This window comes from Manis javanica, chromosome 3, assembly GCF_040802235.1.
Source record: "Manis javanica isolate MJ-LG chromosome 3, MJ_LKY, whole genome shotgun sequence".
Taxonomy (NCBI): domain Eukaryota; kingdom Metazoa; phylum Chordata; class Mammalia; order Pholidota; family Manidae; genus Manis; species Manis javanica.
In genome coordinates, this window is record NC_133158.1 from 51,268,776 (window position 1) to 51,296,464 (window position 27,689).

The following is a 27,689-nucleotide window of genomic DNA, read 5'->3' on the forward strand; positions in this document are numbered from 1 at the left end:
CTTCTCTCAGGGGACAATGCTTAATATAAAGTTTGCTTTTAAACATATGAGGACATTGCCTATAAAATCTTAAGATCTTTGCCAGACAAAAGGCAGGATATCCAGCTCAGGTGAGAAGAGGCTGAAGTTTCCTTAAGTGACACTAAGAAGCTCAGAAACTTGAACCTGGATATTCAGGCAAACAAGTCAAAATCTGTGCAAAGCAAAAGAATGTGATGATGAAAGCAGACAGAGACAGAGTGTCTGGGTTCAAATCCTGACTTTGCTACATATGAGCTATGTGAGCTTCAGCAAATTCCTTAACCTTTCTGGGCCTCAGCTGCCTTACTGAGGTATAAAACGAGGATAATACCCCCCACTTTGGGTAATTTATGAGGTTACATGAGTTAAGATTTGAAAAGAGTTTAGATCAGCATCTGGCACAGTAAACACTGCACAGAACAAAAGAAAACAAAATAACCCAGCAAACAGGCTCATTACAGATTTCCCATTACATGAACACATAACACAACTAACTTCCATTTCCACAGTAGGCTCATCTTAGATGCAAAGAAATGGGACATCTGCCCCCTGCACAAGACATGAATGCGTTCTCATGTTTTATCTCTACTCTGCCACTGTGGTTCCGTCTTCAGAACCCCAAGGAGGGCAAGAGGGGGTGACACCCACCGTTGATGTGGGAGATGGGAATGCTGACATCATCGGCACTCTGCTGTGTCACAGGGCCCTGCAGTGTGCTAGCTTCTTGAACAAAGTCAGATGCTTTGTCTGTGTATGAGGAGGGATTCGCCACCAACGTCAATAAAACCTGGGCATGCAGGAGCCACATGGAAAAAATTTAGAATTTCATAAATGAAATGGAAAAAATGCCACAACTGTCTCTGGTAAAATAAAGGGAAGAGCTAAAATGTTAATAGTCCTTAATAAGAGCAGTAATTTTTCTGCAAACTTTTTTATACTTTTTATTATAGAATTAAACAAAAATCTCCTTTTAGTATAACTTTTCCTATCGTTCTTACTATACCACTATTCCCTAGTGCAAAAACCAATTCCCAATAGGAAATTAAAGAGCACAGAGTAGTGTAGTCCCATTTTTACAGATTCTAAGACTAAGGGGAATCTGACATCCTGGTAAGAATGAGGAAGTACACCAGGAAGAGAGGCCTTTTGGCACCAGTGCATCAAAAATACCTTAATCATGCTAGGATCACTTCATATAGTTAATTGGGCAAGCTCGGTACACAGGGAATCTGTGCTTACGTGTTCCAAAAACCGAATCACGGCTTCTCTTCTCTCTTCCCCGGTGCTCTCCACGTGCTCCAGCCACAGTGCCAGCTCCTCCCAGGTGTGCTCAAACACCCCCGTGTCTCGCAGAATCTGCAGGAGACGGACCGGTGGGAAAGTCGGGACGGGGCTGGATTTCTGCAGGAGCTGGAGCAGTGGGATGGTGCTCCGGCACAGCCCTGGGTCCCGGGGAGCACAGAGGGGGCCTGCAGTTGATGCCAGCAGCTATTTTTCCAAGACAACACTGCTACTGCTGAGGGAACCATGGGATCGTTCTGGACCCCAGTGGAGACAGCACAGCCTCCTGTCCTCCTGCTCCTCATTCCTTTCTCCCAGCTCCCAGGTAATGAAAAGGGAAGAAGGTCTGTCTAACACCTAGGTGTCTGACTTCCTACCTGGATTTTCACAGGAACCAGGAAAATGGGCACAACAACTCACAGCTACTCAACACTCAGACTGCATGAGATTAGCCAGGATAACGAGCGACTCAAGTTACATCCTCTCATTGCACCCCCTCAAGATTCAGACCTGGGGCAAGAAGCACCTCTGTTTCTGGAAGAACGGACCTGGTGGTGCACTCAGCAGGCCTTGAGCCTGTGAAGGTGATTAAAGGGCATCCCACAGGGCCTGATGAAAGAGCATGGGGTCTCAGCGGCCCCACGGCACGAGCCTGCAACACAGCGTACGGAGGAAAACCTGCTTGTACCCATTCCACCATCTGCAGTCAGCGATGGTGAACTCAGGCAGGGGCCAACTTCACACCTGTACAACCCGGAAGGAAATGACAACTTGCAGAGGTCAAGACCTAGACGTTTGTGGTCTGCAAGCAGCTCTGGTGAGAAGGTTAAAGGGCAGCAAGATTATCAGCACTTCAAAGAAAGTGAAATCTCTGCCCCCTGAAAATGAGTATTTCTGTAGCAGCCCCCAAGATGTGTGTGGCACAGCAGAAATGAGGAACTAGATTTCCTACTGTGACAGCAAGACTGCTGCAGCCCTGACAGAGGAAGACCACGTGGAAGAAAGAAGAAAGCAAACAAACTTGATGACACCTGTGCTGTGCAAGATGGGTGAGGCCGAAGAGGCTGAAGCCCTGGAGAAGGCTGTGTCTGGAGGAGGGGGAAGAGGCATTGCCTACTGAACGGGTCTCCCGGTAACAGAATCTACTGTTTGTGGAGCCTAGGATGTGCTAGGCATGATCTACTGCTTGATTACATGTAATTTTCTCTGACATTCTATGGTTTTATTACTACCATAGGAAACTAAGTTCAGAGAGATTAAGCAATTTGCCCAATGCCACCCAGGAAGGAACAAAACCAGGACTCAGATCTAGAACAGGACTGCCAAGCCCATGCTTCTCCATGTCCCCATGCTGCCCCTTAGGACATGGTAAATTAGAACTGCATAAAACCTTCTATTTTTAAATTTACAACAGTCCTGATACATCCTTAATTCAATGACTATTTACTAAACACCTACTAGAAGAGACTGCAAGAATCAGAGACTGTGGAAAACACGCACCTTTATGATCAGAAGTTTGGTTGAGGACTTGAGCTGTAAATGGGTGCTGGTCACAAACATTTTCATCAGTAAATAAAACACAGATCGTTCTCCTCCAATAATGTCTGCATCTGGGCCTTCCTGTAGTTTGAACCACAGAATATTATAAACGTGACAGAGGCTGTTGTTTGCCAAGCAAACAGGTGCTGTGTGCCCAGTACACTTTCAGTTCTCTTATCTCACGTGAACCACAACTTGGGAGACTGCTGGAATTTCATATATGAGGAACCTCAGAAATTAGGTAACTCCTGCAAAACCGCCAAAGAGCAACTGCAGTAAAGAGAGAGGATTATCAGGAAGCATGGTGGCCGCCTGTGTGTACAGGGGCCATTCTCAGTTCTCCACTGCACTGACTCAATTTATCCTCCCAACAATCCTGAGGTGGGACAACTGATACTTCTGTTTCACAAATGTGGATGTGGAGACATGGGTGGTTCCACAGCAATGCTGGGCAGCAAGCCCAGAGAGTCCTGCGCAGACACGGCAGCACCCATGGGAGGTGAGAGGGACACAAGACCCAGCTGCTTGACACCATCACGGATGCACTGGCCACGCCCCACAGGAGCTGGGGCTGATGTAACTGATCCCTGACAAAGCCTCTCACAAAGGCTTCCCAGCTTTGAACACATGTCTCAGCCATACATGCTCCTCTAGATGCCTGGCTCAAACCCCATCAAATCTGTTTGGCTGGAGTGTCCCTGCAGTTCCTGGTGATGAGGATGACCCTGACCATGTGGAATGCCGGCACTCATGATGCACACCCAGCTGACGAATCTTATCAGCAGACGGCGGGGCAGAGGGTGTAAACTAGCATTTTAATACCAGCATCTGCAAAGTGAGAGGCCTCTGTTATTTTCCAATTAAACCATGTTCAGCTGGGGTAAAAACACTAACCGTCACCCCTGGCTTGTCATCTCTCTGGGGTCCGTAGCAGTGGCTCTACGGATGTAAAGGCTGAGAGCAGGGCTCGGGGCCTCACTGACTGGGTCCTCTGGATGCTTCCCAAATGGCTGGGACCCTGCACAAGGTTCCTCCCCACCCTGAGCACCAGCTGCCTTGGCTCTAAGCAGTGGTGAGCATTCTGTTGAGCCTGGCAGGCTGTCAGTTCTCAGCAAGGACTGTCCCCAGCCACAGTGCAGGTGAGCCTTAGGGAGGACTGGGGGCAGATCACAAATCAAGAAGCACAGCACTCACACCTTCCTGAAAGTAGCACATGTGAAAATGCCAGCACACATTTCCAAGTCACTATTCTGTAAGGTATTAAATGTATCTAATTCATTAAAAATATTACATCATCTGAGTCACTGAGAAGCACACTGAGGCAATGCTCAATTTTGCCTGGTCATTTTCCTCCTTTGAGTTGAAGTGATACACAGCCCTGAGTTTAAATAAGTACACAGGTAAGTTATCTGCTGCTTCTCGAGTTCCCTTTATGATTCAACATCGTGTTCTTCAGAAAATCCTTTTAGACACTATCAAACATACACAGAATGCCAGCAATCTTTCCTGTTCCTTCCACCAGCCTCAATGCTCTCCTGCCTTATCTATTCCCACCTCTGTCTCAAGTTCTTCCCAGATGAGGACAAAGGAAAAGGAATGCATTTTATTTCCAACACAGCTTTAAAATGACAGGAACAATGCAAAATAGTCAAGATAGAAAAATACTCCCACTACCCAGGGATAATGTCTCTTCAGTAAGAACATGTTAAGCATCTTCTTTTGCAAAAGCAAAAAGATTCACAGGCCTCCTGGTTCACCAATCACGACTCAGCCTCTCGTGTTGCATTTCTCTAAAAGGAGAACCACTAACACCTTTCTTCATAACCAATGTTAGGGTTCCAATCCAGCTCAAAATCCCCAGGCCCAACAGCTAGCACGCCCACAAGTCAGCCAACAGCAGGTGGGGGAGCCCCACTTCCTACCTGTGCCTTTAGCCATGAAAACTTGCTGGTGGGCAGTTCCAGGGCCACCTTCAGGATGTGGTGCTGCAGAACGGGGGGCACCTCCCCTCGAAGGCCCTGCTCTGAGATGACGCCTGCGGGCCAGAAAAGGAACACGGATGAGAAGTCATGTGGGGTGGGCACCAGCAGCTGTAGCCTGGCCCACGGGCCCAGACACAGAGCTCCATTTGTAGAGATAAGGAGAGGACTCAGGGTTCCATCCTGCCTTGTCCTGTGGTCACCTGCACACAGGCAGTGTGCATCTTCTGCCCAGACACGCCTCCCCGGACACATCCTCCCCTCCCAAGGTCTATCCAATTCCGTGAAGCCAAGCCCGAGTACCACTGGCCCTAAGAAGCCTTTCCCTGCCACTTGGCCCACACCAGCCTCTCCCTACTGTCAGCCCCGCACCCAGCCTCTTGTTAGTATTAGCGGTGGGGTGAGGCACTGGCGCTCTCCCGAGACCGCACACGTCCTGTCAATAAACTGTGGCCACCCAACCCCAAGATTGGGCCCGTATCCTCCAGCCTGACTTCTGGGTTTTTATTTCCTTGGGAAGGACACAGTACTAAATACTACATGGCCACATTCTAGTAATTCACACTTCCACAGTAAAGAGAAACTTTCACCTTCAAATAACTAAGGAGTTGATCATAGTTTTTGGATAGGATTATTTCAACAGCTTCCATAAAGCTCGAGAATAATATTTCTGCATCTCTTTTACCATAGGCTCAAGTATAAAGTCAATTTTATTAGGCAAACTTTCCCATCAAGGAAAAGTGAGCAGATAAGCATAGGGTTACTTTTTTTATTTTTAGTATATTAACTTTTTATTTGACAACTACAAGACTGTAGTATCTTGCAGCTTTTAACCAGGTTTATACAATCTCAATTTTTCAGTAGTGTAACCTGTGCAGACAAAAAGAAAACAAAAGGAAACAAAATGACCAATTGTTCCCTCACTTGTTTTTATAAACATCTACTATAGGCGAAACAAAACATACCCGTATTATAGATAAGTGTCTGTTCACATTTGTACATTACCATTTTTAACAGCTTGAGATAAACTCTACATGTCTTACAACACATTAAACAATATTCAAGTTACTGGGTAACAAAAATAACAAGAAATAAACATACAGCAAAAGCCTCAAGTGTTTCCTCATTATCTAGTTTACAACTCAAGTACTGTTTCCTTTTTTATGAGTGAAAAAGCAAATCAAAAGAATGAAGTAAAACAAGATTGTTTTCAAGATGGAAGCCTATTTGTACTTCTTTCTAAAACTATCTTTAAGTTAAGGAAATGTAATTTTAAGAAAAGCAGGCTTCTAGCCATTTTTTGCAGCACACATTAGACATACTACTAATACATTAAAATGAACTTTTAAGAGTTTTATCACAAAAAATGTATGTACTCATTTCCTTGATAATAAACCTGGTACATGGAGAATGGGGGGTGGTTCTCACAGGATTAGGAGCAATACCCAGGTATAAACACTATAAAAATGCAATAACCAGCACTGTACATCTACAAATGTTTTTCTCTGTTACTTGAGATCTGTGTTCATCTTATCTATGCATGCTGTCAAAGAACAAAACTATCAATAAACCTATTGTTATAATAAGTTGGAAAAGAAACCAATATATATTTTCTATATTTATAGACTCAAAACACACACATATGGGGATAACTCCCACAGCAACTGCATGGATGTACTGCTTTAACCCTGAGCACTGTGTAACATAAAAGTAAAGCCAGTTTGGGAAGTTCCAAGCATTTTTAAACCAGTTGTGGTTCACAGCCATTAACAAACTCACAGACAGACAAACTGACATGCACGCACGCGCACATAACCCCTCTGCTCACCCAAAGTAAACGTGTGAGAAGTACTATGGGAAAAGCAAAAGGGAAAGAACATGTATCACCATTCACTGCTGATTTTCAGTTTTGTTATCAATTCCAGGTTTGTCCTTATTCCCAAAAAATTAATTAGAGAGAGCACAACTGAAAAAAATTATATTTGGACACTGTCCCTGATTTTTATGCAAATGATATGCTTCAACAGTATTTCAGATACATCCATGTTGAAACCTGTTTGCTCCTATGCACTGCTCAAGCTGGCGATGCTCTGTGGGTGGCGCTGCTGCCAGAGCTGTTTTTGTTGGACCGCGAGCTGCTGAGACTGGTCTGAAGTTGACAGGAGATTTACAAGAGAAGACACACAATTTGCAGGAATGATCAAACCTACAATCCGCTGTCCATCCTGTTTTTAGCTGAGCTATCTGCATTTTCACATTTGTGCTACTGACAGATGCTAGAACACCCTCAACTTTTGTCCAGACACTCAGTACTGAGCCACATAATACATAATATGTGAGGCAACAGAGACCTATTTCACAAACTAGTCCCAAGCTTGCTTTTTTGCAACTGCCACACCAATAAGCATGAGTACAAGTATCTGCAGACGAATTATACTGATCTAACCAGTGGACCAAAGCATCATCTGAGGCTACCTTTTTATACTCCTTCTTTACATCAGCATAAATTTCTAATTTGGGCTGTTTCCCAGTATTTGGTCTGTAAACTAAGAAAAGCTTCTTCTTAGGGTTCACTTCTTTAACTAAAATGGCAGTTTTCTTATTGTTCCTTATTTGCAATGACAAGTAAAAGACATCATCTGGTCCCAACAGTTCAGCCCAAATCTTGGTAGCTTCCTCCCAGGACATTCCCCTCTATACACTAATAGCATATAATTCTACATGGCCAGAGGATGAATATCCTGGTGTCAGAAACTTCTTAACACCACTTTTCCTCACTTTTTTTATCTCTAGAACCAAGATCTAAGATTCTCATATCATATCTTCCGTTTCTTTTGGCATTTTGAACAACTGCTGTAAGTGTCTGCAAAATACTGAAATAACATATTCTGTTGATGCACTTCCATGCCCAAAATTCTATTTAACAATTTCCCTATGATGTTATAAACTTTATCTAGAGTAAGAATTCCTGAGCAATCCTCTACATTTATCAGGCCAACACCTATCAGTCCTTGTTGAACATCTTTAAAGAATTCTCCAGGATAGTCTGGCAGTGGTGATACCACAGGGGAATCTAGGTTTACAATGGATTTCATGACAATTTCTAAAGCGTTTCTTCCATACTTATTATCAAAGTTGAACCTGCTCAAATCTCTAGTTGCTCTTCTATCACATGTGTGAGAGACCCCAAACTCTCAAGTCCTTTAGCAACAAGAGATGCAAATCTTTGTTCTCCTGCCAATTCAGCGATCAGAAAGACATATTCTGGAGCAGTAACTTGGTTTGACCAGTGAGTTCGTCCAAATTGCTGAATTGCTCTATCAGCACTCCAGGGTAATTCTAAAGTCATATGAACTCTTCGCCTTTGATTTTTAGCTCTCTGATCTGCCTGTAATGAAATAGCAGAGCTGGCAGCTTCTGAGATGATTGAAATATTAGACTCCAAGGAAGGACTGGCAGTTACCAAAGGGGAGGGGTGAGGGAGGGCAGGTGGGGAGGGAGGGAGAAAAGCATAGGGTTACTTTTATAAGATGTGGTTTGAACCTGACTCAGTGGGTAAAATGTGAGTAACTATGTCAGAAATGCTTCTGCATGACCGGGACATCCCTTCTAAGCGGCTCGTTTCTACACCCTTCTGCAACCCTGCTCCTTTGAAAAGACCCTTTAGAGTTTAAGTCATGTGAGATATTTGTCACTCATCCATGGCAGGCAACCCAGGATGGATGGCTTCTGCCTTTTCTTTTATCATTGCTGCTGAGTGTTCCTCTGGTATTTACTTAAGGAAGACTAGCTATTTAAAAAATATGGTCCAAACAAAAACAGCCAAGCTGGTGGATCATGCACACCAGCCAAACCACCCACCAGCTTCCTGGTCCTCAGCCCCAGGGGCTCTGAACCCAGCTTATCTACGTTTTCTTCACTCGCTGGCAGAAAGAGTGGAGAAACTTTCACAATCTCTTGAGACGCACCTTTGAGGAGCTTGCTGAAGTCGAAGTTGTACTGCATGACCACGTGTGGGACCACCTTCTGGTAGAGGCATATGACCTGGAGCAGAGTAGCTTTCAGAAGGATGGTTTCTGCATCATCTGAACAGAAATGAAACAGCCAAATTAGGAAATACACTTGGTCTCTGTCCTCAATCAGCAGCTGATAGGCAGCAAAGCCACCTATGATCCACCACAGTGAACTGTATGCCCAACACAAAGGCTGCAGACAGATCCCCATGGAACCAGATTTAAGGAGTCAACACAGGAAAAAAGGCAAGACTATTCAAACAGCCTGGGATGAAACCCATTTGACTGTTAGGACCTTAGACAGGTTAAAGCTACTCTGTCTCTATGCTTCAGTGGCCCTATCAGACAAGGGGACACAGCAGTGTCCACCTTCATAGGGCTGCAGTAAGGATTAAATAGGATGCAGATACAACATACAAAGCCCCCTGCCTGGCCAATGACAAGGTCTAAGCCAATGTATCTCATTACTGAGGAGACCAGAGCCCACCTCTACCTGCACAGCAAGAGAGGGCACCCCTGGCTGAAAGGCCAGAGCACATGGCACACCTTGTACAAGACCTCAGAGAGACACAGTGCTCGCAGAAAGCTTGTAAACACTGCAAACAGATATTAAAACCCAATCTACAACTTCACTCATTCTCCCTAAGCAAAAAAGGACACAGGATTCATTCACAGTCAGAGAGGCCTTCAAAAGTGCCTCTGGACAGGCCACTCCAGCCAGCAGGTTCCCAGCTGCCCGTGTCAGCTGCCTGCAAATAGCAGGGTCCCCACGGAGCCCTTACCACACTGGGGAGTCATGTGGGTGGCAGGAGTCTGGCTGCCTCTCTTCTTCCCTTTCTCATCATCCTGTTTGGTCTCTTGCTTCCTAAGTGACTGCCAGACCCACACAATGGTGTTCAGGTCTGGTAAAACCTAAGAGGGAAAACACAGAAACAAAACATCAGCCACATTAAACAAAGAAGAGAAACAAATGAACCAAACCTACTGCCAAGGCAGCAGAGCGAGCGCGCAGGGGTGGGTGCCTGAGTGCAGTGAGTGTGGGAGAGAAAGGCAGGCCAGGGTGAGGGCAGCCCACGTCCTCCGTGAGCTCCACCTTGGGGTGTAGCTGCTAGAACTGCACACAGGAAGGACTTGGTGAGAAAACAACTGCTGATAATTGAAACAAACCGCAGAAGACCTGTTCTCCTGAGCAGGACTCTGGGAAGAGGAACATGCCCATATGACCAGCCAGGGGAGCCTGCCCAGCACGGTCTTGGCTCTTTCAGGAAAGCCGCCCAGTCTGCAGACAGCTGGCCCGCCTTCCTTCTCACTGTGAGGAGCAATAGGGATGAGGGAGCATGGGGGGCTTCCTGAACCACCCCTCCCCGGTGGCCCCAGCCCGGAGTGTGCAGCATAGCGGTGGGGAGCGGGGAAGGGCACATGGGCTCCTGAAGAGACCAGAGGTCCTGGGGCACCCCAAGCCCTGCACTTCACCGCTCCCCCATGCTTGGGCTCCCAAGATGGCCTTTTCCACCTGGTGTGCTCACCCATGACGTCTCCACGGAAGGCCCTGGCCTCTCACTAGAAAGGCCTATGGCTTCCATGCCTACCTTGCTCAGGGCTTCTCTGAAGAGCCGCACAAACTCTTCCATCATTGCGGCCGTGTACACGCCTGATTCCTGCCACCCCTCTCTGCTCAGGCAGTAGTCAATGGTCTTTAATGCTCTCTTCAAAATGACGGAAGCAAGGGATAAAGCTGTGTGTTTCACTGATTTGCTGTCCAGCTGGGAAGAGAAGTTAAACCCACAAACGCCTTAGGCTACGCTGGTGGACATGGATCTCCCAAGCCCTGGGTTTGGCGGGATCCTGCCCGACTCGGGTCCCAGGGAACGCAGCTTGGGATGGCTGGCCTCGGCGCTGTGAGAAGCGTGGCCAGGGACTCTGCCCTCTGACCTCCTGCAGAGGTGACCTCGGCTGTTGCCAGGAAGGCAGTTACTAAAGGGAGAGGCTGAGAGTTACTTTTAATTTTTGTTTCATGGTCTGTGTTTGGCAAGTCTTCTCTGACAACCTCTCAGCTCACACGGATCATCTGCAACAGCCACTACCAGATCTCACCAGTGCACAACCGGCCCCTAGGAAACCATTTGCTGGTGGAGCGATGACAAGAAAAGGCATCCAGTACTTTCATAGGAAAAGCCTCCTCTCAGCTCAGCAAGCAAGTGGCCCCCAGGCACAAGCCTCCATCACCCAGACTTCCTACTTGTATTCAGAATGACAACTGGCAGGGGACGAGGGGGGGTCTTCAAATCCTCACTCACTGCAGAGGATGAACAGGGCTCAGGAACCCGTGCTGTTACCCAGGAGAGGGAATGTTAGGCCCCAGCAGGTTGAGGTGTGATCCTGGGCCACCAGCACAGAGGGCATCCCTGGGGCTCTCGGGAGGCGCACACCACTTCAGGGCCCAGCCCAGACAATCTCAACCGGCCTCAGGTGACTCCCTAACACAGCAAAGTCTGGGGAGCCTGGGCAGGGATGTTGTAGATTCATGTTGGGTAGAAACAAAATGGTTTTCTGATGGACTTTTTTAGTTCAAAACCCACTCCCCCAGCAACCCAATTAGCCAGGGTTTCATCCCAGGTGTGTGGTGTACACAAAAGTAGTGCTACACTGAATGTCCTACCCAGTGATGACCCCTCATCCCCGCCATCAGCCCCTCAGAAGCAGGGCCCAAATGCCTGGTCACAAGGTCACCCAGCAGCCTAGACGCTGTCTCCAGATACCTGCTGATTTCCAGTTTCTACAATAAGTGAACTCTTTTCTTCCTGATCTAAAATGTATGCAATGAGATATTTTCAGGTAATAGTGTAAGGAATTTAAAAAATGTAAAAAAAAACACCCCACACTCATAACCCCACATCCTCACTCGAATTAACATAACACAATGTCCCACATGACAAGGGCCCACAGAGCAGAAGGCAAAGCTGGGGCTTCCCCCTCACTGGCCCTGAGCCCACCCAGATGGCAGCACTGGCAGGAGAGAACTGGGTTCTCTCCCTCATCCCGCAGCCACTCCATTCAGCAGACAGAACACACCCCCAGTGGTACAACCCCCTCTCTTAAAACCCCCCTGGGAGAGGGAGAGAGGACAGCCTTCGTCCCAGATGGCCAGGAGGCAGCTGGAAGGGGGCACAGATGCAGCCGGCAGGTAAAATTACCTTCTACCTATACAGTGGTGGCACCTGGCATGTTCCTTTCCATCCTGCTTTCTTGTAAGTCCCTTAAGATAAAATATTTTGTATCTCCCACAAACAGATGGATCCTCATTTTGGTTATGATGACTTGGCAACCAGAACAAAAGACCCTTCTGCCTAGTCCCATGCAGGCCTCCTTCTCGCTACTCCTCGCCCCACCACCCACTCTCAGCACAAAGCCTGCATGGGTATCAAGGACGCTTACTCCCACTGCCCAATCTAAGGAGTCTATGCTCCTTTACAGCAACTGCCCCATCAGCACAGGGGACAGCTCCGGCCGTGCGACCCCCTTGGCAACCCTGGTCCTGCAGTGTTCACACAGCAACTCAGCCTGTCTGGAAGGATGGGGACTCCACCTACCCCAGAGAAACCCCAGCCCTGCACCCCTCTGGGAACCTGGCCTCCCGAGGCAGGCCTTGAAGCAACCTGGGTTTAGGAGGGGCTGGCAGAGCCCACGACCTCAAGTGCCAACAATTCACAGCCATTCACCTAAGACCACAATGCTGCAGTGAGACATGCATGATTTCTCAGGATGTGGCTGCGGATGGACTTGGGGACCTTTATAATAAATAATGATATGAAACTTAAGTATCAGTTTTTTCCATAAACATGTCCTCCAGAAATGCCAGAAGAGCTGGTCCTCAAAGTAAATGCTCCCCAGAAATCTTAACACCATTCACTTAAACCACAAAAGAAAGGATTTGCCGGGCAAATTTCAGTCCCACCCTATCTGGAAATTCTAAAATAAGGAGACTTTAATCATGACAGGGGTTGTAGCTGAACACACTTCCCTTCCTCTGATTCGACAATCTCCCAGCCTGAGGCAGGCCTAGAGAGCCAAGAGGGATGCCGTGGTCCCAGTGCTGGGCTGGGACAGTGCAGTCACCTCGCCCCCTGGCAGGAATGTGCCTCCAGCACCAGGGTCCCCTCCCCAAGGGAGTGGGCACATGGAAAGCCTCACAGACTCACTGACCTAAACTGGCTCAACATCCAGGTCGGCATTCTCAGAACAACCCGATTATGATGACCAGAAGTTCTAGAAGTGGGATAGCCGCTTACATTTAATGCCTGCGTGAACATGATCTTATTGCACACCAGAGGCACAGTGGTCACCATCACCATCGCCAGGAGCCGAGGTAAGGGGATGAACTCTCTGGTCCAAAACGCCCGAGAAATTTCCGGCTGGGCCTCATAGATCTATGAAAAGGAGAAAAAAGAATGAGCTGGTACAGGAGGCTACCTGTAGGGCTCCAACAGTGAAGCCATTCCAATGAAACAAATAACAATGATACATGTCCATGGCTTACACAGGAATAGGGTCTGGAAAACTGCCCCCAAAATCCAATTGTTAGAGACAAGTCAGGTCATGAGACTGGCTCTTACCAGGGCAATGACCTTCAAAGCAAAGCCTGGCCTGCAGTCTGGGGAGCCTCTTAAAACCTCTGATGGCAAACAAGTCAATGCTAGAACTAACAATTGTATTACTCAGCAGCTATTGCACTTGACAGGCACCCGACAAATTATGTCATCGCTTCATTACTTCTTGACTACCCTCTGAGGTAGGGAAGTTTTATATGAAAATAAAAAAACGTTACAGATGACAAAACTAGACCTCACGAGATTAAGTAATTTCCCTAGGGACACACAGCTAGCTAGCCACAAAGCAAGGACTCACATCCAGGCCTGCAAAGGCCGTGCACGTGCCCCATCCCCTCCCCAGGGGAGAGCAGCACCAGAGCAGCTCCCAGCGGGAGTCGGCACAGGGCTACCTTCTCAAAATGAGGGGCAAAGTGCCACCTTCTCATCCCAGGATACCCGTGGGGGGGTGGGGGAGTTCTTCACACACAGGCACTCAAAGAAGCTGCAAGAATACACGAATAACAGCTTCTTCCAGATGACCCCTGCCTGGTTGAGACGTAAGAAAACAATCCCAGGTAATCGCACCTGCTGGGCAGGCCATAAACCAGAGAGGGGGAGCGAGAGCAACAGCGCGCTCGAGCCTACCCGAGCCAGGCAGTACTACCCAATGATCTGTAAACAGGGATCTCCACGGGTGGGTGAGGGGAGGCTGACATCTACAGTCAGAAGGACATCAACACACAGTCATCTAAACAAACAGCCTACTTCACTGCTCATTTCATGTTGGTCTAAGTATTCTTGAAACAGCAAGCTTTCAAAATTATCTGATGGTTCAGACATTTCACTAATTCCAGCTAATTCACACATTTCACTCATTCCAGCCTCCTTGTGCTAAAATTCATTAAGATCTCATTCTAAGCCAAATCTGCATGAAGAGGATGAAACTGGCTCAACAGACTCAAAAGGCATAAACCTCAAAATTCAGCTCAGGGAGAAGCAAAAGTCCTCTGATGATAAGGACACAAACTGCCATGATCTAATTCCCCGGGAAGAGCAGCTGACAGTTCCTCACCCTGTAGCTGCTGGGAAGGGCTCCTCCTCCCCCTGCCAAACTCCTGACCCCCCGCCCCCTGCCTATCCAAGCAGTCTCACCTTGTTCAGCAGTTTGATATTATTGGACCAAGTGGACTTCACTCTCGGGAGAAAAGAGAGCGTTACTTCCTTGAAGTATCTGTTCAGTAAGTCCGGACACACTTTAAGGATGCTCGCCACCAGTTCGGCCACCAGCTCATCATCCCCTGCAGTTTTCAATCCCAACAGGAAGTGCAGAAGTGTTAGGTTTCCTCCCCTGCCAGGGAGAGAGACAGGGGTTGGCAGGGGATCGTCACAAGACACCCAGAGCTCAGGAGAACCCCGCGGCCCCAGAATCACCCTCAGAGAACGCAGCTGTGACAGGGTGACCTGAGCATCTCAGTTTTCAATTTCCCTTGTGGCATAAACACTGTGGGATGTTTCCTTGGCCTGTGGGGTTCCAGTTCTCTACCAGGGGCTTGATTCCACGCCTGTTTCTGAGGGCCTGAAAAAGTCTCTACTTTATCCCATTCCCCATCTCTCCTTCCCTCAGGTTCCATTTGGCTTTTAAAGAAGAGGAAGAAACTCATTCTCTCCACCCACCCCAGCCACCCCAGCCTGCTTGGAGGTTAAGGCAAGGGTAAAGAAAGGGCAAAATCTGCAAGTGAGGAATCCATTCCCGAAACTACATTTTGAGATTTTACTGATCTCTCTCCTCCAAACACATATGAAAAATATGTGTATGTGTGTGTTAAGTAGAAAAATAGAGAGAATGCATTTTTCTTTTGAAAAGATTAAGGTTTTTTTTCCTACATGAAGTGCTCATGAACAGCCCAGCCCACAGTGCCATAAAATTACTTCTACAACCCAACAAGGTCTCTCCACAGGTCTCTGCCTCCTCTTTCTAGCTTATTTCAAATTCCTATACCTTCACAAAGTAGCTGAAAAAGACTAATATGGAGGGAAAAAAAATCTACAATATGAAAATATTCAAAACTTGTCCCAAGACAGTTTTCAAAAGTATAGAAGGTGACAGAAAAGAGAAACAGGAAAGCCTAAAAGAGAAAAACTTGCATAAAGGGAACAACTAGCACAGCACCTATACAACAGAACCCATAGGATTCCTGGTTTCACCCACTGGGTGCTTTCCAAGGAAAGATGCCTCTTCATCTCTGTCTGTCCTGGGGAAGTATGAAATCTAGAAACTTCCAACTGTGTCTCATTTGCATGCCATGTTGACAGCTTTTCAGATCCTCATTCTTGTATCCCTTTATAAATTGACTAAAGATGTCAAATGATCGCTTTACATATAGTAAAGATTGTTCAAAAACTGAACTAGAAGACTATAATTTTGATCAGAAAGCTTAACATTCTTTATATGAAAATTTTATGAGCAAGACATAGTTTGTGCTGTCAGATGAATGGAATGTTAGATCTGCAGTGCTGAAAACACTGTACAAGGCACACAATTTTAACCAGCCAGTGTAGTGCGATGAGTAGCATTTGCATTTACAGAGTACAGTATGTGCCAGATGCTGCTCCAGACAGTCACTATACACCACCTCTCTCTGAGGCGGGTACTGATTTTATCCCCATTTTATAGATGAGGCAATGGAGGCAGAGAGGAGTAGCACCTATTCAAGGTCTCAGAACTGACTCTAGAGTCTGTTTCTCTAACTTCCACACCAGGGGTCGGCTAACTAAGGGTCACCATCTGTCCATGTAAATAAAGGTTTATTGGAATGATTACACCCATTTGTTTATGTCCACAGCTGCCTCAGTACCAAAATGGCACAGTTGAATGGTCACAATAGATGCTGAATGGCACACCAAGCCTAAAATACTTATTCTCTGGCCCTTCAGAGAAAGTTTGCCCACCCTTGCCTAAGCTATAATGGCTCGCTTTCAAACACCTATGTATGTGTCAGGCACTGTCCTAGGCACTGGGCATCCAAAACAGACCGGCCTCTGTTCTTACTGATTCTCACCCATCAGGTAATGTACAAGCAATCAAATCAATATGCAAGGTGGTGATGAGTCAGAGTCAAAAGCCCAAGCCAGACAGAAGGACAGTGACACTGAGAGGGCTGTTCCAGAACAGGGCTGCCCAGGGAGGCCTTTCTGCTGAGCAGACACTTGCATGGAGCCCTGCCCCAATTGTAGGCGGAGCCTTACAGGAGCCACCCATTCAGTTGGCTCAGGGCTTCCCATTAATGTTTCCACAGACTCAATTCCTTCCCTCACCCCTCAGCACGATTTGTCCTGTGCCCATGACTTCAAAAGTTTACATAAGTCATATTTTATTTACACAGACTCACACCGACAAATTGATTCAATAGGCTCATTAAACAATAATCTATTTCATGGGTCTACTTATGGGGAAAAAAATTGCAAGGTGTTATATTAGACTATAAGAGTGTGCTGTCACATTTTAGCAGGAAAATGAGCTTTCTTCCAGTGAGAGAAAAGCTGAACTATCACCAAAATAAAATTTAAAAAAAAAAAAAAGAAAAAGAAATGATGTGTCAAGTTAATTCATAATCACCGCAAATAATCAAAATAAGTTCAAAGTCACAAGCAGGGTAAAAAATTCCCACCATGTTATTCCATTTTTCTGAAGGAATCCATCATTTTCTGACTGGTCGAAACTAAATCAAATCACCTATATCCTTATAATAAAATGCCAAGGGGGTAAAAAATAAGGGTCATTCACGATAACTACAAAACATGTCTAATATTTTTAGTGTCAAATGGAAAAAAGGTTGATGAACAACACATTTAAAAGCAGGCTTCTATGGTTATTAAAAATCATGACATGGTTAAGTGTTTCAGTTAGACTACAAAGAGGAAGACTATAATCTAAACCTTAGCTGTGAGCTTCATGTTTCCTTACTGATGAAATGTTATCATAACTGTGAAATATGAAAACAATGTAAAAACAAAATTTTGAGATCCTAACTTATCAGTAGCAGTGTCTTTGACAGGGGGGAGGGCATATAAGCTGTTATGAGGATGGGCTTGGACCCAGACTTCCTGAGTTCAAACCTGAGCTCTGCCACTTACCAGTGAGTAACACCACCTCTCTGGAATTAACAAAACTGAAATAGAAATGGTACCCACCTAAGCCCTGGCATGAGGCGTGTGGCAGGGCCTCTTTGGGAAGGCAGAATAAGGCTTATTATCAGATCCAGCCGACACCACAGTCTTGGAGTAAAATCCATACAGCACTGGCCTGTGAGGTATCTTACCCTGTGTGTCAGAGTCAGGTGCTACCCGGAGACCTTTGCCCTGCAGGCAAAGAATGCACTTCTCTGGGTCTCCAAATGTTCATCCCTAAAATGAGTTGGTAATGTCTAAAATTCTAGCTCCAACCCACTACAATTCCATCACTTAACAGACTTCTACTGGAAGTCATTACTTGATGACTTTTGGAGGAACACACATTCAGGATTCACAACAGCATTACTTTACCTGCCAAAGGTGCCAAAAGATGCATCATAGAAATTGATCCCATGCTTGAGCGAACAGCACAGATCCATCAGGAAGCTATGAACAAGCTCCCTCACCATGGTCTTCCCTGCGTCTTCAGCAGAAGTCTACAAGGATTTAAAAAATTCAATGAAAATTCTAAGTTCATAGGCCTTTGTAACAAGTACAGAATAAAAACCGGACAATGTCACATGCCTAATGACAACCAAGGAGACATTTTAAATTAAACACTTTGTATCATTCCAAAAAAAATATATTAAAAAATACTCTCTTACATGGAATCAAATATATAAAAAATTTTGAACAAAATGCAAAAAGTTCACAGGTATAAAGAACAGAGTGGTGGCTACCAAAAAGCAGGGAGTAGAGGGTGGAAGAAAGGGGTGAACTGTTTTTGTAGTTTTTTAGCTAAAAAAATTGAAATTTTTAGCAAAATAAGTTGAACAAACAGCAAGTTGCTAGAACAAAAAACTACAGATGACTTGAAATTTGGTACCATTTCTACTGGTTCTAAGCGCTTCACAATAAGGATTCCCAATGAATTCTTACAGCAGCCCCATGAGTCTGGCAGGGCAGAAATAATTACACCTATTTAACATATGAGCAACTGGTGGATGCGGCCACTGAAGTCGTCATGAGGTAGGAAATCCAGGTCAGTAACAGTACTGCCATTATTGAAGAGTCTCTGTTTATAGCATACACTTTACATATAAAATTAGTTTTCTAAGCTTTTTCTTGCTTCTGCATTGTGGTCCTATGATATATAATTAGGTCGTCAATCCCACTTCCTGGCTCAGAGCTCCTAGAACCCTTGTAATTTTCTAGGTGATAGAAACATTAATTCTAATGAGGCAGTTTGTAATGGGCTCTTAGACGGGGGCTGGACACCAGAATGTAACCAAAGGAGAGGATTATTTAGTTCCCTAATCTGAATGTCCTCACCTATAAAACAGAACCAGAACCATAAAAAAAAGATAAAAAAATACTCTCAAGAGGATCAAGTTTATACCTGTATTTTTAAACAAGTTTAAGAGTGACCTAATTTCTCTTGCTCTTTTGAATAAAATTCCACATTTGGGAGTGTTTTTATTAAGCCCCTGAGGATTCCTGGTAATAGAGCAAACAAAACATGTTCAAAACCAGAGGACATAGGCAAGTCATGCAGATAAAATGAAGTAAAGTAGTGGCCCTGGAGAGGTGATTATAAAGTCAGCAGGAAGTCAGAGCTTCATGACCCCAGCCAAGTCCACACTCAGAAACACCCGGAGGAAAATCAAAACGAGAACTGAAAATGTACACTGGCTTCGGGTCAACGTGAAAGCAACTGCTCTAATTCAGCACTTGAGTAACTATTACAAAATAAACTATACATGCCAGCAGGTAAGGAAACTTGGGTTCCCCAGACACGTAGGGTTCCGAAGTGTAAGTGACAGGGCTTGAAACTCTACCAGCTAGACATGAAAAGAACGGAAGGAAGAAAAATGGGTAAATGAGAAGAGAGCAACCCTACAAATCTGCGGGGCAAACACTATGGGGAAAATTAAGATGTTACTCAGCTAAAGAGAGTAACAGCTTTCCCATAAAAAAATTTAGTATCATGATACCTTTGAGGTTAGAAAAAATCTTATTGTAAAAAAGTGAAAGAAAAAAAATTACATTGCCTCCAAGCAGAGAATTAACATAACCACAAGCTCAAAGAAACAGATCAAAAGGAGGGACCTTTCTGAAGGCTGCTGTGTGTTTAGATTCTACCGCTGCCCAGCTGCACAGATTGGACACTAACAGTGGGGCCAAGTGGACCGTACCTCGGCATTTTCCAGGTCCACGTCAATGATCCCATTCCAGCTGTAGAGAGACGCTATGTGGTTCAGTAACTGCCCAGTGAAGAAACGCACCTTCTGGGTTTTTGTGATGTTCTTATTGTGAACTACCTGAAAACAATGAAATAAATGAATCTCAAGGAACTCTATTTTTAAAAATGTGCATTGTTTTTAATCATTGTAAGAATAATGTAGGCCTAATGCTAACATTGCTCTAAAAAAGGAAAAACATAAAGAGAACATAAAACATAGAAAAACATAAAAATCCGCCAGTATTCCCACCAAAATACGATATGCAAAGTTAGTATTTTGGTATATTTCCCATCAGCACCTACACCCCATATACATGTAAATGTACTGGGGTTTGTTTTTTCTCCCATTTTTGAGTTTATCGTTTTGTGCCTGCCTTTTACTTACACAGCATGAGTTTTTCCCACATGATAAAAATTCCTTTAGAACACAATTTTGGAGGGCTGAATATCATTCTAGCCTATGGGTGACCACACTTTACTCAACCATTTCCCTGAGTGTGTACAATTGGGTTGTTTCCAAACTCTGGCTACCACTAGAACTCTGTACCAAGTCTTTACTACATCACGGGACTGGGACTGTGGCACAAGTTCTCAGTTCCACCCAAACCTACCCCACAATCTCAGGGGACGTGGCCCGAGTGTATGTATTTCCAAAACATTTCTGGTGATTCTGAGGCAACTCCCATTCCCCAGCCTAGGTCTAGGAACATTTTTAAGACCTCTACCACATGCTGCCAGGCCTGCTGCCTTCCAGTGGGGTTGTAACACTTCTTCCAGAAACACACCCGATTCAAAGAATCTTTGCTGCCACTGACTCTCAATTCTTTAAAAAGTCAGTGCTAACTTGCTAGGTGAAGACACCTGTATCTCATTTACTTGTCTTACTTTAAATCAGGGTTTTTCAGCCTCAGCACTATTGACATTTGGGCCTGTGGATAAAATGAAAGTTCCTGTGGCCAGGATTCTCACCTGGCCCTGGTTGGCTCGCTCACTACACACGTGTGGGCAATATGTTGCTATGGACTCTATATAAAGAGCTCTACCCAGAGCTCTGGGCGACATGGTGGCATAGCTGCAAAGCTGCAGGAGAGCAGAGCAGAGGCTGGAGTGGTGGCAGCACTGAGGACAGAGGCCCAGAGGATGGCTGTGTGGGCAGAAAGGCCCAGAGGCAGAGACTGGCTTGCTGCATGCAGACTCTTGCTCTGAGTGAACGGGATTATAGTGATTAACCTGTGACCATGGAAATAAAGTTGGGTATAAACCCTTTCACCCAAAGAACATTCTACTGTCATTTCTTTGGTCACACTGAATCCATAGCAAAGTGCCTGGGGCTGAAACCCATTGGCAAGACAGGGCCAAAGAACTACTGTGGGGCCGTCCTGGGCTCTGGAGGACACTGAGCGGCATCCCTGCTCCCTACCCACTAAGTGCAATCTGTACTTCCCCACGTGTGACAGCCAGGACTGTCCCCAGACACTATCCCCCAAACGTCCCATGGGGGGCAAATCTGCCCTGCTGAGAACCAGTTTTAAATACTCTGGTAATTAGCTATTTTTATGTGGGCTCTCAGGTCACGGCCTTTTGACGACTTATTTTGGGGGGTGTGGATAAAATGAAGGTTTCTGTGGCCAGGATTCTCACCTGGCCCTGGTCGGCTAGCTCACTACACAAGTGTGGGCAATACGCTGCTACTGACTCTGTATAGAGAGCTCTGCCCAGTGCTCTGGACAACACGGTGGCATTGCAGCTGAGACTGGGGTGGTGGCAGCACCAAGGACAGAGATGGGGTAGAGAGGCCCAGAGGCAGAGACCAGCTTGCTGTATGCAGACTCGCTCTGAGTGGATGGGATTCTAGTGATTAACCTGCCTGCCACTGTGGGACTAAAGTTGGGTATAAACCCTTTCACCCCAAGAATGTTCCATTGTCATTTTCACTCTCATTGAATCTACAGAGAACTTGCCTGGGGCTGAAACCCTTTGGCAATACAGGGGGTCATAGAGCTTTTCTGATTGATCATTGACAGTGCTTCTGTATTAAAGACAGTTTTTCAGCGGGTTTAAAATTTCCATGAGATGCTTGTTAAGAGGCACAATATGCAAGATAACATTCTGCTTGGTACGTACATGGTAATTAGAGCTCAATTATTCCCCGAGAAATGGCAAGGGACAGCTTTTCACCTGTTGTGGTAAACAGCAGCCTTGCCTGAACCCAAGCAGCTGCTTCAGCCACTTTAACCTTTAGGATCTGCATGTCCCCTGCCACGTTTCTGCTGAAGAAACAGCTTCCCACTCTCCCTACACAGCAACCTATATAACCTAAGACATTACAGCTTGAGTCCTTGTAGGGAAAAAGAAGGTTCCACGGCCAGGATCCTCACCCTGGTCTGTTTGCCCTCTGCGTGTGTGCAATGCTCACAGGCACATGCTTGCACACATGTTGGCAGTGAGCTATTACTGACTCTATATAAAGAGCTCACGGTGTGAGGCAGCAGAGAGGGCCAGAGATCAGCTTGCTGGGTGCAGACTGCCCCTGAGGCAGATGGGATCTAGCATGTGACCTGTCACTACAAGAGTAAAGCTGGGTATAAAACCTTTACCCACAGCATTCCCTTGTCATTTTCAGTCTCACCAAATCCAGAGTGAACTTGCAGGGAGCTGAAACCCTCAGGCAAGACAGCCTGTACCACACTGGAGAGAACAAATGGCAGCAACAATGACATTGAACACATACCTTTGTTTTCAGGGTGGATAACAGAATGTTGATGGTAGAAATCCTATCTTCCTTTATGCATGAGCTAAAAATGCACGGAATAAATTCTGAAAGTAAGAGTTTCAAATCATTAAATTAAAAAATACTTTGAATATGAAAGTAACTGAAATTACTTTTTAAAATGGTATAGCAAATACTGCCATTTGCTTTCTCCTTTTTAAGTTTTGTCTTTTTTAATCACTCAAGGTCACAGCAGGAAAAACCCCTTTTGTGACTCCAGAAATCAGTACCTAAAGGTACAAGAATCACAGAACAATTAAAGAAGCTCCATAGGTCTTTCGTTCTGCTTTACTTTCCTTTTATCACCTTAACTGAAGTAGAATTAGTTTAATACTATTTGAAATAGAATATATGGTATGATTACAAGTTTCCAAAATTTCTCTTTGCTTAGACTTGATCAGAGATATACTTCAAATGTTGGCCATCATTTTATCAATGGGTGGTGGAATATGGGTTGATTGGTTTGCTTTCTGCCCACTTCTGGATCCCCAGGGAACCTGCCAGCACTACTCAATGCTGGATCATTACTAACACATCAGGCAGAAACACCAATGCAATGACAATTTCACTTCCTTCATACGTGCTTTACGGGCACACTACTTTCTACAGAAATGAATTCATTACTCTTGAAAAAGAAAAATCAGAAAATACCAGACAAACCAAGAGAATGAAATTTAAAATTAACCATAACTCCACTACCCAGAGGTTAATACCAGCTAATTGTTAAGCTGGTATATATCCATATTCTGTTATATTTAACTTTTGGTAAAATGGGATACATTACAATTTTATATCTGAGATTACATGTAATAACACATTATTAAAAAGTTTGATGTCAGTATATTTCTACATCATTTTTAATACCTGTACTTACCTTACAACTAGTACCCCACCTGCCCAATCTTTTGCTCGTAGACAGTTAAAAGTCCAATTTCCAGTTAATACGAGAAAAATATTCCCTAACAAAACCTCTACTCTCATCGTAAATTATTTCCTCAGGACAAATGACCAGACATGGAATTGCTGGATCAAACACTTAAAAAGTTTTGATGCTATTTGACCCAGTAATTCCACTCCTAGAAATCTACCTGAAGAAAACAAGATCCTCGATTCAAAAAGACATATGCACTGCTATGTTTATCGCAGCACTATTTACAATAGCCACAAACAGATTTTGTGGGCACACCTACCTTTCAACTCCAGCACTTGCACTATGGTGTTGTCATCACCAGCGATCAAAAAGGAAATGGCAAATTGAACATAGGCCAGCCGGACATCAGGCACTCCCTGGGCGAGGAAGGAGATGAGTGTCACAAGCACATCCAATACACACCCGTCCAAGCAGGAAAACGGAGGCATGTACGCCCTCCCGTCCTAATGTCACAGTGGCCTCTCTGTGCCACCAGAGGGCGATAAATCTAAAACCAATGGATGTCTCATGGAAACGGCTTCTCTTAGCTGTACCTTCTCTTTGTAGCTTTCTCTTTCTCAATACAAAAGGAGGGGGGAAAATAGAGTTGAGTCCACTACCCCATACATAAATATTTCTAGCTTATGGGACACTTTGGTATGGAGAACATTCTCACCCATCTACGTACCATCTACTCTCACTCGCCATCAAAATTTAAATATATCTATATACTTGAAAATACGTAAATAATGAGAAGACTGGTGCTGCTTTTGACGGGACACCAATGAGGTGGTGTCTGGTTTTTATTAGATGTTATAAATTCACACCAGACACCGAAGCACAGACACTGTCATATCACAAACCCAGCGTAGCCTTCCCAGGACTGCGGGGTGCACTGTCCCACAAGTGTCAGCCATGACCCAAGACAGTGAGATCCTCAACGGGGTACAGAGGCCACAGCCAGCAGGTGACACCTAGGGGAAAGTCACTAGGGCCATGTGATCAGCTTCCCTTCAGGTACCTTTAAGACAAACCCACCTCATCATCTGTTTTACATCCCAGGAACCCACAACATGTGGTCACGCAGGTCTCTTGTGCATCAGCTGTACCCGAATTAGCAGTACACTTAAATGGGAAACTTTTCCCTACCTCACAGCTATTTTAAAGGTAGTTTAATTTGCTGCCAAGAAATAAGTTAATATTACAGAGAATTATGGCCCTGACTGCCTGAGAAAATTGACAGGTCTATGCCTGCCAGATGGCTCCATTCCACTTAGTAGTGACCACAGAGGTGGTATTGGTAGTGGTGAGGTTAACGGTTTCAGTAACATTTATTGAGCAGTTACTATGTGCCAGACATGAGGTCAAACACTGCATGTCTGTTACCCCATTTACTCCATGTAACAACGTGACATAGAGATGACACCATAACCATTTCACAGATGAGGAACTGAGGCCTAAAACCTCACTCAAGGTTATATAACTACTAAGTAAGTACTGGAATTGGGATGAGAAATCATGGTGAAAACATACTACTTCACGCTTGACAGTATGTCTGACTGTGGAGAAGACTGTTCTTCTCAGGGCTCCCATGGCATTTTCATTTCACTTTTTGTCAAGGAGTAAGGGCCGTTTGTTGAACCATTTAGGCCTCTATGTGAGTATTCAACTAATTCCGTCTTATTTTATCAGTTATATGCTTCTTCTGAAGAAGAAAAGGTCGTGTGACCCTTGTTCTCTAACATATACATTAACTTAGCCTTGCACACTCGTGGCATTTACTGAGTCTATCTCCAAACACTCCACACAGCATTTCACCAAGGCCTTATAAGACCAATGCAGGCTTATTCCAAATACACTCAGAGCTCTAAACAAACCTCTCCATTCTGGGGACTTATCTGGGAGCCTCTTCACAACATGGCCTTTGGGTAAAATAATCACTAAAATCTTGAAAATGAATTGCATTTCCTCAGAGTATCTGGCAATGCTTCACTCACTTATCGAATGTCCTTAAAACACCATTTATACTCAAGATGCCATCACCTGCACTAAGGAGGATGCAAAGATGACTAAGAGTCTGTCCTGTCCTCTGGAGGCTTCAATTAACTACTGCTCCCAAGCTATCCAGATGCCTCATTGTTCAAAGAAACACCTCACCTGATTCAAGCATAGTTAACTTGTTATCTGTGTTTACATATGCCTTCTGTTTCAGTAGAATACTGGTAAAATGATAAAACTTGCCCGGTAAAATTATATTAGGTTTTATGCTATCTCTGTTAGTTGGAAAAGTTCCACAAGTTTTGGGGTTTTTGGTCCATCAAAGAAACAATTTAGAGAAATTAGGGCCGAGGAATGCTGGTCACAGTTATTGCCATTCTAGAACTTTCTATCCTGCTAGTATCCAGCAGATTTGGACTAGATCCTCAGGATAGTCCATCTAGCAATGAATTTCAATCTGACACAGAACTTAGTTCTCACTAAATATCTACATGGTACATCCCAGATGACCCCAAATTATAGATTCCTAACATTGTGGAGAAACAAGACCCGCAAGACATAGCATCTGCTTCACGCCCAGCAGCCACCACTATGCGTCCCGCTCACCCACCTGACCACAGACAACCCCGACACTGCCCCCTGGGTCTCTGCCCCCCAGCTGTCCCATCAAAGGCAAGAGGGCCACATGCCTACTCATCATTCCTATCCTGTGACTTCACAGGGTTATTATACCAGGAAAAGAGTCCTAAACTTTTTCCAGCGTGTTCTGCAAAACATTGTCGTGTTCTGCAAAACATTGTCTAAAATAGACTAACACATATTTGGTAAAACTCCTCTTTGAAACAAGATTCTAAAAATACTTTCTTTTTCTGAATAGGTCAACAATCCTCTCTCTTTATGAAGCTTTAATAATTCCCTCCAAAATGTCACAATACACTCATTAAAAAATACTTATCTACCAACTAGCGTAAGAGAAAGGTCCACTGATTCAAAGATCCGAAAACTCAAAAGATTCAGAGATTTAGGAAGCACATCAACCAGACACAATGTGTGGCCCTTGTTTGGGTCCTGATTTAAACCATGAAGTATGAAGACCTTTTTGAGATTGTTAGAAAAAAGTGGACCAAACAGAGTATTAGAAGATGCTGAGAAATTATTAATGGTGTTAGGAGAAGTGACAATACTTTCGTTTTGTTTTTTAAAAGATCATTGCTTATTTACAGATGCACATTAACATTCTACCATGAAGTATGATTCAGACGTGGGATTTGCTATAACAGCCTGCAAACACACCAACAAGTGGGAGAGGTGACGTTGTAGGAAGCTGGATGACAGGTGCATGAGACGTGAAATAACTTGGTGAGGCCTGAGATGAAGCAGCACATGTGCGGCCTCGCAGGGGGTTCAGGCACAGAATCCCTAGCTCACTTTCCCGGGAGGCCTGGGTACCAAGGTATATTTCACTTGGATGGCCAGACTGGTTGAGGCACAGAGACAGGGTGGGAAGAGGAGGGGATCAGCTCCTCCCTGCAGGCTGGCAGCCAGGGAGGGCCAAAGCCCCATGACGTCTGCCCTCGCGTGCAAATGGCCCACAAATCCTCATAAGAAATGCACTGAAATGTCAGGAGCCATTTGCTCATTCAACACGATCCGTTGACATACTGATAAAGCACTGTATCCACGAGACACCAGCACCGGGAAGCTTTTCCCTCAGAGAACACCTCATTCATAATTTCAGGAAAACCGCCAACACAGGGCCAACCTCACAGAGCCACAGGTTACCTCGTATTACCACATTAACACTTCACACTATCCCCTGGCCGTGTGGAAATGCTTAACTCCCAGGAAGGGGTAGAGAACAAAGGGACACAGGGCCCAGAGGTCAGTTACTCCAATGGCAGCTATTCCCCACCCTGACAGACGGGCCTGATGACCACCCGTATGTGCCCTGTGCTTAGGTCGCGGGTGGAGAACTGACCTGGGGCTGCTTAGGGCTCTGGCGGCAGCAGGGAGAGATGACCTGGCAAATGGAACGAGACCCTCCCCCACCTGCCGCTGGCGCCCGCTGGGGGAGGCCTCAAACCTGGGCTTTCCCCCCAGGATTTTCCAAATGCCAGTGACACCTCCAGAGCCACCAGGGAACTTTTTTGAACAGTTCTCCTGAAAACTAAGCTTTC

General features: G+C 45.2%; 1 protein-coding gene across 1 annotated transcript in view; it reads right to left on the reverse strand.

Annotated features, from left to right (window-relative positions):
* LOC108384744 (URB1 ribosome biogenesis homolog) overlaps positions 1-27,689 on the reverse strand; it is a 67,152-nt gene that overhangs the window by 34,344 nt on the left and 5,119 nt on the right. Inside the window, exons 5-17 of the mRNA XM_037014619.2 lie at positions 23,795-23,891; positions 22,566-22,651; positions 19,788-19,913; positions 17,965-18,089; positions 14,575-14,770; positions 13,123-13,260; positions 10,423-10,596; positions 9,616-9,745; positions 8,789-8,905; positions 4,764-4,876; positions 2,803-2,922; positions 1,261-1,377; positions 670-808 (exon numbers count right to left, since the gene is read on the reverse strand). Of these exons, the coding sequence (XP_036870514.2) occupies positions 670-808; positions 1,261-1,377; positions 2,803-2,922; positions 4,764-4,876; positions 8,789-8,905; positions 9,616-9,745; positions 10,423-10,596; positions 13,123-13,260; positions 14,575-14,770; positions 17,965-18,089; positions 19,788-19,913; positions 22,566-22,651; positions 23,795-23,891 (1,678 nt within the window). The remainder of the gene's footprint in view (positions 1-669; positions 809-1,260; positions 1,378-2,802; positions 2,923-4,763; positions 4,877-8,788; positions 8,906-9,615; positions 9,746-10,422; positions 10,597-13,122; positions 13,261-14,574; positions 14,771-17,964; positions 18,090-19,787; positions 19,914-22,565; positions 22,652-23,794; positions 23,892-27,689) is intronic.